The 10,312-nt window shown below is 45.5% G+C and overlaps 1 protein-coding gene across 1 annotated transcript; it reads left to right on the top strand.

Annotated features, from left to right (window-relative positions):
• Positions 1 to 183: 183 nt before the first annotated feature.
• Positions 184 to 10,265, top strand: SLC25A19 (solute carrier family 25 (mitochondrial thiamine pyrophosphate carrier), member 19; the record flags this gene model as incomplete). Its single annotated transcript, XM_010295432.1, has 7 exons — positions 184 to 309; positions 818 to 973; positions 1,753 to 1,944; positions 2,928 to 3,111; positions 4,290 to 4,420; positions 5,648 to 5,839; positions 10,133 to 10,265. Coding segments are annotated over exons 1-7 (1,114 nt in total), but the record flags the coding sequence as incomplete, so codon positions are not given.
• Between the last annotated feature and the right edge of the window lie 47 nt (positions 10,266 to 10,312).

The raw sequence follows: 10,312 nt of genomic DNA, 5'->3' as shown, positions 1-10,312 counted from the left end.
GGCGGCTGTGGGGTGGGGATCGTGGTGAGGGGGACTGTGGGGCCCTTAGGGTGTGGAAGGGGATCTGTGGGTTGAGGGAGGTGAAGCTGACAGACTCTCCGTGTGGGAAGGAGTCCCTTGGCTGGGGAGGGCTCACTGGGGCAACCTGCTGTGCTGCCCAGGCTGCAGGGCCACTAGGCAGGCATGGTCGGCTATGACCCTGAGGCCAAGTGTGTCTCCACGGTGGAAGCGGCTGCAGCAGGATCAGCATCTGGCTTGGTCACTCGAGTCCTTGTCAGTCCCTTGGATGTTGTCAAGATCCGCTTTCAGGTACCTTCCTCATGGCATGCTCAGGGACAGGGGGTGAAAGAGCCTGTTAGAGAGCAGAGCTGAACTTGGCCTGGATGAACAGGTCACTTGTGTAACCAGAAAGCACTAAATCTGCTCATCAGCCCTCACCTATGTTGTATACAGGTTATGTAAGGTAGTAGGGCTGTCATGTGTCCACTGCTTCTGTTTATATAACTTGTGTGTTTGAATGGGATCTTGTGTTTTTCACAGTTTGTGCTCTTTCTCTGTTTTTCTGAATGATCTCCACTATCTAACTGAATTTCACCATCATACCTACTGATTACCTTTGTGTTGCATGGCTGTGTTTATTCTTTTAGAGCCCTATGTAAATCACATCCTAGTCAGTTGTAGATGTGATTCTGTGGGAAGGCAGAATGTCATCTCTTAGCATTGGTTGGCTGACAAGGTTGTGAATTCCTGAATTGGGCACTTGAACTTCATTGAAATGTGATGTGGATTTGAAAATGTTTTCTCTATTTTCCTCCAGCTTCAGATCGAGCAGCTCTCCTCCAGAAACCCAGCGGCTAAGTATCATGGCATCTTGCAAGCTGTACAGCGCATCTTCCAGGAAGAGGGGTTGGTAGCCTTCTGGAAGGGCCATGTTCCTGCTCAGTTTCTTTCAGTTGGCTATGGAGCTGTTCAGGTAAGGTGACCAGACATCATCTGGGCCCAACCTACATATATAGGACTCTGCTTTGCTCCTCTTCAGAGTGGCTGCATGGGCAGATGCAGGAAGGTCCAGGCTTATACTGTACTGATGCAAGTCAGCTCCAGTCTCAAAGATGTGTATTTGTATAATGCTGATGTATAATTCCTAAGTTAATATTGCTGAGCTTGCTGAACGGCCTGCCTGGCACAGCTAGAGCAAACCAAGTTCTGCCTGTATCTGGCATCACAGACAAGCCCTGTTTGTTCTTGACACTTGGCTTAGCTGCTCATGTTCCAAGCCTGTGAGGTTTTGCTTTTGTTCACGCTGTCGCCCTAAGAGCTTGTTAGGAAAAAAATCGATGAAGTTGATGATGGTGTTTTACACATTGTTACACTTAAACTATTTTTTTTAATACTTAAAAATTGTGAGCAGTGGTTGAAAGAGCAATGGACAGCATATCTGTAATATAGCAAATGCTCTTCAGGACACAGAACATTAACATTAGTTTTTCACAATTCTAAATGTAAGATTTAGCAGAAGTGTCCAGAGATCAGAATATCCTAAGCGTTCTCTGGGCTGCTCAGTGAGTTTTACAAGGTATTCTTTAAGCACATGCTCCAACAGGTTGCAAGTTGGGGAGGACTTTTGAAGGACAGAGAGAAGGTGGCTACAAGTGGTGGGTGGAGCTCTTTTGGTGAAATGAGAAAGGAGTGGGAGATCCATGTCAGTGAGAAGGATTGACTCCTTGACCTGTGTATGTTTGTTTCTGTAAGTTCATGGCGTTTGAAAGCTTGACAAAACTGGTGCACAACGTCACCTCATACAATGCCCGCGATTCCTTTGTGCACTTCGTCTGTGGTGGACTGGCTGGATTGCCACATGGCCTGCCTGCTCCCCCAGCCACTGTTGCAGTTCAGCCTCTTGACACACTACGCACCCGCTTTGCTGCTCAGGGCGAGCCTAAGGTATGGTTGAGGATTAATGTTCACAATTATCTTCCATAGCAGCAGCAGTATTTCATGTGTATGAATACAGGAGGTTTGAAAAGTACCTAACAGCCTGTGGGTTAGCATAAAGGAGCAGGTGCTGTTATTGGGTGATGTTTGCACTGTTGCCACGTTATCCTCTGTGCTGTTGACATAACCTTCTTAATTATGTTTTGCTGCTTCTGATTGTGTTCAACTCCTGACAGGTGATCTAGAAAGGAGAAACTGTCTTTAACAGGATAACTGAATCTTCATTTTGGCTGTTGGCTATTTATAGAGTACACTCCCCAGTCTGTTGAATGTTGCGTGTTTGAAACTTTCCACTTGCACAGAGTCATGTTTAGGTAGTGATGGGGATGATACTTGAAACCAGTCAACTTTCACCTGTGTTTCATGTTCTTATTTATGCAAGAATTGGTCTCCATGCTAATTAGATCTGTAATAACTAGACTCATATGGATTTGCATCAGAGCCATTTCTGTTTTTTTGACTTAGCCTGCCATAGAACTACAATATATATTATATGAATTCTGTTGCAGAAGCAAGTAGAGCTGTTTAAGAGAAAAATAAATAATTGTGTTTGTGATGCAAGTGGCCTCAGGCTGCAGCATTTTTGCCCTGTGCCTTGTTTCTTCCCCTCAGAAGCACAGCTTGGATGTGGGATACAATGTCAGCCCAGGCCTTTCAGTGCAGAGCTAATGGTCGTTTGTTCAGTTAGTCTCTTCTGGCTCAGAGGTAGGCTTAGGCTGTCGACTTACAAGAGTCACAAGGGCTTAGCTGAGAATACCGGGTGAACATGTGCAAAATCACTTTGTCCATTGCTTTGTGCTGAAAATCAGTCAGTTGTATTTTGGGCAGTGGGAAATTCCTGTCCTTGTTACTGGGAAATAACCTGACCTTTGGTTTTTAAGCTGTTTTTAAGCCTGTTTCACTAGCGAGCCTGCCTCTTCTTTATTGTCTAGATCTATCGCAACCTTCGCCATGCAGTGGTGATGATGTACCAGACAGAAGGGCCTCAGACTTTCTATAGAGGTTTGACCCCCACAATCATTGCTATCTTTCCGTATGCTGGTCTCCAGTTCTCCTTCTACAACATCCTGCAACAGTTTTCTGAATGGGTGATTCCAGCTGAAGGAAAGAAAGGAGGTAGGCACTTGGGAGGGTGGTATCTGTGATCTGGGGAGAAAGAGAGGATGAATGCTAGTTTGGGAGACTGATGTGAGCTCAATTTTCTGTCCTATCACCCTTTTTGATACAACATCTGAAAGGATCTCAGTTTCCCATCTCTCATTCTTACCCCTGCACAGATACTGTAAAAATAAGTACAGTGAAGTTTACAAACAGCTCATGTTATGGCATAACCATGATAGAAATGTGGGTGGATGGGAAAGTGAAGTGTCACAGGCCAGGATACTCTTTCTTGAGCTGTGTCACATTACTCATACTGTGGGAGAACGGTGCTGGCGTAATGCTTCTCTCAGTTTCTTTAGTGTTGTGGGGACAGGACTCTTGTATTTCCTCAGGAAATCTGCCTGCTGATTCCAGCACAGCTGTTACAGAAGAGGATTCATTTAGCCTAATTTAAAACTGCCAAGCTCTTGATTTGGTATTTTTGTGTTGATTTCTAGAGCCATTGTAAGACAACCTCATCCTGATGCAACCTGTCACCTTGACAGTTCTAGATACTAGTGCCTCCCAGAGAGAGAGTGTGTGCAGGATCAGCGTGGTTTTGTTCCTTAATGGAATTTCTTCAGATAGCAGAACGAGACTTTTCAATATCGTGTCTGCATATTTATTTTTAGATGGCAGAGACTGATGGTGGTTTTGTGCTGGGAACTCATGTTTGTCAGGAAAAAGTCTGGTATCACAAAACTCATTTCCCACAAGCCTCTGAAATCATCAGGCGGTGTCAGCTTGTGACTTATTCCAATCCTGAATAAGTCAGTATGAGCAATCAGGAGTTCAAGATTTCCAGTGAGTGGGCTTTTACTTGGGGGCATGAAAACTCTTCCATCCACTAGTGGCAGGTTCTCTGGTGACTGGGGTTTTTTTTATGCAATGCCACTTGGCAGAGCAAAAGCGTAAATCAGTGTAATGAACCAAGAGAAGCTATTACGCTCTGGCTCCAACGGGCATTATGAGCCTGATGCACAAAATACAGATTGAGATTCTGCAGCCCAAACTATGCAGAAGAGGTGATGTAACTTTGAAGGGCCTTTTTGGCCTTACTTCTTGTGAAAAGTGATTTTTAACTTACCTCTCGTGACTCTTTAATCAGAAGTCCCTGCTTATCCTCTTTTTTCTCTCCCCTTTCTGCTTCTCAGGCAATGTTAAAAACCTTGTTTGTGGCAGCTGTGCCGGAATCATCAGCAAAACCCTCACTTACCCTTTTGACCTGTTCAAAAAACGACTGCAAGTGCGTGGCTTTGAACATGCCCGGGCAGCCTTCGGGCAGGTGAGAAATGCTGGAATTGACTGATTTTCCTAAGTGTGGATTTGCATCAAGGCAATCCTGAGCCAGTCATCATCAGAATGCAGTGATGATTCACCAGTGTTGCCTGTTGTGTTCAGGTTTGGGTTGGGATGTCCCAGGGAACTTCTGGGAGCTGAGGATTGGTTTCTCTTAATAATGGGAATAGGTGCATGAATAAACTGGGTTCATTTAATGACATTGTCCAACACAATGTCCTGTGCTCTGCCTTCTCATCCATCTCCGTCAGGTTGGCTGTCTCAGAGCTGGGGATGAGTTAGGCAGGCAAAGGGGTTTCGATTTACTTCACTTTTCTAGTTGCAGCTTGGTATTTGTGACTCAGGACCAAATTACTAGCAGAGGATGACACTAGGTTTACGCTGGGATCACCTGCCTGTCGGGATCCTTTTCTGCAATTATTATTTTGATGCAAGGAATGGGCAACAAGTGTTCAGCATGTGTCTTATATACAGAACATCCTGAAATTCAAAGCAAATTAAATACTTGTGGTGTTCTTTAGCGCCATCCTTACCACCTCAAAGTACACTGTAAGACAAATACAGAACTTTCAAGGAGCTGTATCTTTTTTTCCTGGAAATGTGGAAGTTTTCTTTTTCCTTCAAATTCCTTGGATCTGAGAAGCAAATCAGTCTGTACCTCAAGAAGCTCTGGGATAGGAATTTGAAGTCTTAACCTATTGCACTGGATGCCTTTCCTCTTCCAATGAGGTATGGAATTTGTTTTAAATATTGATGTGTCACAAAATGTTAAACCTTCACAGTGTGACGCAATGACATGCAGATAGCTAATTCAGAGACTTACAGGTACTGTAGCTTTGTTTTCATTCTGTCAGAAAACTGAAAAGTTGTCCCTCTTTGGAGAATGACGGGGATGGAAAACAGTAGCAGCACAATCTGAAATAATTACTTCACAAATGTATGCCATAAATAATACATGCTGTCGTAGCATAAAGATTTTATAGGCATTCAGTTAGAATGATTTGCATAAGCCATTGCTGATGGCTTTTCCTCTACCGCACTCTCTACAAACTGACTGTCTGAAACTTTCAGTTATAATAAGAACCAGAAAGGCATCTGCAGGCTGCATGTCTAGATTATGTTTCAGTGATACAGTCTGGGGCTCTCTGTGTTCTTTTTCAGGTAAGTTGTCCTGGATTTTTCTTGTTTAACCTTTTCACTATTTCTCTCCCAGGTACGGATGTATAGGGGTCTCCTGGACTGCATAAGGCAGATCATGCGAGAGGAGGGCCCGGGTGGATTCTTTAAGGGCCTTTCACCCAGCTTGCTGAAGGCTGCTGTCTCTACTGGCCTTGTCTTCTTTTGGTATGAGCTGTTCTGCAGCCTCCTGTGTGCACTGAAGAACACCGACAGCGCTACGAGGAAGGCAGGCTGAAAGGGGCATGTACGTGGCTACCTGGTGTTCTCCTGAAGGAGGGGAAACTGATGGCTGTGCTCTGCCATGAGCATGTTGGAAATGTCAGAGCTCCACCAGCCTGTAGGAAGTCACCTCCTGGGACCAAGCAGGAGGAGAAGGCAACTGCAGTTCTGCTGAAGACACTGAACTGCTTTGCTGGAAGCTGTTCAGCTGAGCACTTTTTTTCTGTCTCCTCTAATATCAGCACACTTTTAGTGGGGGGAGTGTGGAACCAACCAGACAACTGCCTAGCAGACACTGTGCTCTGAAAAGGCACCCAATAAAGTGGGTGAATTCCTGTGCTTGTCCTGGATCACAGAAAGGGATCCTGGCCTAGCTAATGCTGCTTAATCAACATACGTCACTTCCTGTCACTGCATCCACACAGCTTTATTTCCTTGCTCTGTGGCCTGCTGTTTGCACCATGTTCTTTTCTCTGTGTTGCACAGGTAGCTCCTTCCTGCTGTCAGCTAAAAGCCTCTTTAGTGTGCACAGAACCTCGGTTTTCTGTTTCTTTGCTGCTAGTTCCTGCTTCTTGATTACCACTCACTGGCTGCACATTCTCAGCCACTTTAAACACAGAATCTTCTAGTGGGTCATGCTGACCCAGACTTTCTCTTTCTTTAACTCTGGTAAGCTTGATTGTATCTTAAGCGCCCATTTCTATCCCTGCATGTCTTGCCATACATCTCTTAGGGTTTTGCATTGCCTCAGTCATGCTTTTTACAAGTAGACCTGCAGGTTGAGGATCCCACTCTAAGGAGATTCAACGCACAAGCCCAATTCTTACTTCGGGGTTCTTTGTTTCAGAGCAATGAGTAAATAAATGCTGTGTAGAGTTTTAGAAATACTTAGACTAAGTTGGAATAATGAAGGAAAAGTCCTGTGGAAACTAGTAAATGTCTTTTTTTTTTTTTTAAATACCACCTTTGAATATTTCTAGCAAGTATTTCTATAGCAGCCTCAAAATATTTCTGAACCTCAGTCCTACAGTGGTGCTAACAGATGAAAATGTTTTGACAAGATTAGTTGAAGTGAGAGAACCGAACATCAAATCGGAATTGGTTGTCTTAGCACGGTGTTTGACAAGAAAAGGATGATTGAATTAGAGCTGGAGAAGTGTTTTTCTGGAGTTTCAAAGGTGAATGGTAAAAAAAACCAAACTAACCCTCTGATTTACATAACAGGGAAAAGAGGAAAATTACTTTCTTCCTCCTCTTTTATTCTCTGTTTTTTTCAAGCTGAGTAGGGTGTGGCCAGACCAGTGTGCGGAAGGCAGACTTCCGAGGAAGAGCCTCTGTTTAGTCATCTGGCAAGTGGTGGAAAGGGCAGAGCACTGCAGGTATTTAGAGGATGGTTTGATGATTCTTCTCTTAATGCAGAACTTTTTGTGGCTCTTTTGCAATATTCAGGGTGTTAATCCCAAATGGCCTGGCCGAGCTCCAAATGGAATGACCAATTCCATTCCATTGACGCAACTTCTCCTGGTGGTTTTGAGCATATCAGCATTGCTCACTTATCCTGAACTATTGTGAGAAGCTGTTTTTAAAGAGCAGCTGTTTCACTGGTGGCTGAGATATCTAGAGAGAGTCCTTGCAAGCCCAGGCCAAATAACTTTGTGTCTGCTGTGGTTTGAGATCTTGGAGTGCAAAGGGGCTGTTTCACTGCAGGTGACTTTGGGAGCTATGTAAAATTAAATTCACTGAGCAGCGTCATTGTCAGGCAGGAGGTTAATATATGAGCCTTGAAGAGGGAGTGCGAGCTGCATGTGCTCTAAAAACGGGCAGCTTCGAGGAGAAAACGCAAAGAATGTGGAGTAAAGTTTCTCAAAGTGCCTTAATCCTATTGGTGTTTCCCTGTGTTATTTAGGCTCTTCTGAGATTTCCCAAAAATCTTAACAATATTTTGCCTTTGTTTATTGTTTCTCTGTTGTTCTTGGCAAGACATCATAACGAGTAATGAACTTAACCTCATGGCATCCTTCTGAGGGAGAGAAATGTGTCATTTCAAAACGGGCACAAGCAGTTTGGGGTTGTTACTGCCTTCTGCCTGCTGGTAGAAAGGAATGCTGTCATGGTTAGCAAGGACAGGACTGGCCACAGTAGAAAATTTTCTGTGCTGACCTAGGCTTCCATAGGAAATCAGGACTCATCCATCCTGTCTAAACATTACAAAACTTGTTTTCCATTTTATGTCAAAGAGTTGCTGTTAAACTGCACAGAATAGAGGGAAGATGGTTAGGAACTTGGCAGTGGGAATTGCAATCTCTGAAATAGGAAGAGTTGCTTTGGTTGCCACAGTGGCAAAGGATAAAGAACAGAAAACTGCTCTGCTAAGATGATAATCAAGTGTGCTGTGGAGCTTGAGGTGACGTGGGCATACAGCTTCACGGGCATGCAACTTGTCTGCTCCACAGAGAGGGCAGCAATGGAGAGTACAGGGCAGCTCCTCCTCTCTGGGGTAGTTTTTTCCTCCCGCTCTGCATTAAATGAGCTTTCCTCCATCCAACAGATGGCAAAGTCAGAGTTTAAACTGTGCCAGCCTGGCCAAGGCTGTAGAAGAGACACTCCCTGGTCACACGGCTTTGGCACAGAGTCTGGTTTATATTTCCCTTTGGGCTGTTAATCATAAATGTTATAGGCTCGTAAAGGCACCTGGTCTCCTAGTGAGTGAAGGAGAAAGAAGTGACAACCTCGACTATATGATATTAGAAGTTGCATCTAACAGTCGCCTCATTACACGTCTCTGGTCAGCAGCATCTCTCACTCATAAATTTCCGACGTGCAGTTTGCTGACTGGGAATCGCTGCTGGGGAAAGGTCTGGGACAGGAATATTGTTTTCTCTTTGGGAATGAGGCTGGTTTAAGCACTAGGAGGACAGGTCTTATTTCTGATGCTGCTCTGACAAAACACGTGCTGTTTGAAGCTAAATTTCCTAGAACTAGAGGCGCAGGAGGTGGGAGAGATCTGTAGTCACCTCCTTCTCCCATATGCCGGGACAGATTTGCTCTCAGAAACTACACAGCAGTTCAGTCTCAAGTGGCTTGCTGTGAGATTGTGCTGGATTTTACCCGTTGGGATCGCTGGGATTTCACTCTGATATAATCCTATCAGTGGGGATTTGCGTTGCCTGAAATTCACCTCACAAGCTGCTCAGCAATTGCGTTTGTTTTCGTCTAGTGCCTTTTTACCATCAGAATGTCCAAAAGCACCTTAGCAGGCAAAGTGTTCAAGACAAGTTGCACTGTGGTTGTTAGCGGATCCACCATCACTCTTAGCTGGCTGCGGACGGGAGAACATTGATGCACAAGTTCTGTGATGAACACACTGTTTCCTGCAGCGCCGGCTGGCTCACCGAGTTCCTAGGACAGTCCTATTCTCAGGATGCTCATCCAGAGCTGCACAGCGTAATTTTTGAAAAGAAAGGAATGTTTTACAGTCAGGTTTGGAATAGATTGTATTTAATTTGGGTTTAAGTTTCTCTTGTGATGTAGAGCTGTAATTCTCTGCGGAATTTTGCTGTGTTGCCTGAGTGGATCTTTTGCAGTTGCTGTTGTCTGAAAGCATCCAAGCACAATGCGCACAACACGTGCCTACCTTTGAGAAAAGGTACATTAAAAATCTTGTTATGCTCATGTCTGTCTGCAGTTTGTTTATTCCTTTCCTCCTAGTGCATACACTCAGCTGGACCCCACAAGAGGGCTACTGTGGCCCTCCTGCTGCCCAAAAGGGAGGCTAATCAGAGCCCAGAGTGTGGGGTGGCAGGAGCCATCTGGTTTTTCCCTTCCCATCACTGCCTCCTGGGTGCTCAGGGTGACGCTTTGGGTATCGCTGTTGAGAACCGCACCAAGGGGGATTGGCTGAGGGGGTTTGTGAGGCCTGATCCCACCGCTGTGCCGGAGAGGGACTGTCAGAGCCACAGCGGCTGGTCCTGAGCCATGCACCCGTGGTGGGTGAGTTCAGGCTTTCTTTGTATCTAGCCAGGCCACACCAGCGCTGCAGAAAATGTTCACAGACTGCTCACTCTGCATTTCCTGAGGCTGTTCTCTGGTTTTCAGCTGCCTGGCTCCTCTGCTGTCATCTAAATTCTGTGAAGGCTTCAACCCCTGCGGGGTCTTACCCTGTGAAATGGTTGGGAGTTTAGAGAAAAAACGTCAAGTACTACGTTATACCTCACTCGGCTCTTGTTGCAGTGAGTTAGTTTAATGCATCTCCCCTTTCCTGATTTTTTTTCTACCGATTTGTTTATGTCGCTCGCTGCAGCCTGTCCTGGCCTGGAGACGAGGGCGGATTAAACCCGATTTTCACCCGGAGAGCGGCAGCAGGGAGCAGCTCTCACCGGGAGAGCCCGGCCGGTGCTCGGCGGGGGAGCCCCGAAGGGGACCGGGACAGCGGGGTAAGTGCTGCCTTCAAACGCCGGCGGGGGGGAGCGGAGCAGCCGGC

Source organism: Phaethon lepturus, unplaced genomic scaffold, assembly GCF_000687285.1.
Source record: "Phaethon lepturus isolate BGI_N335 unplaced genomic scaffold, ASM68728v1 scaffold39899, whole genome shotgun sequence".
Classification (NCBI taxonomy): Eukaryota; Metazoa; Chordata; class Aves; order Phaethontiformes; family Phaethontidae; genus Phaethon; species Phaethon lepturus.
The sequence above is the reverse complement of the archived record's forward strand: the minus strand, read 5'-3'. Positions and strand labels throughout refer to the sequence as shown.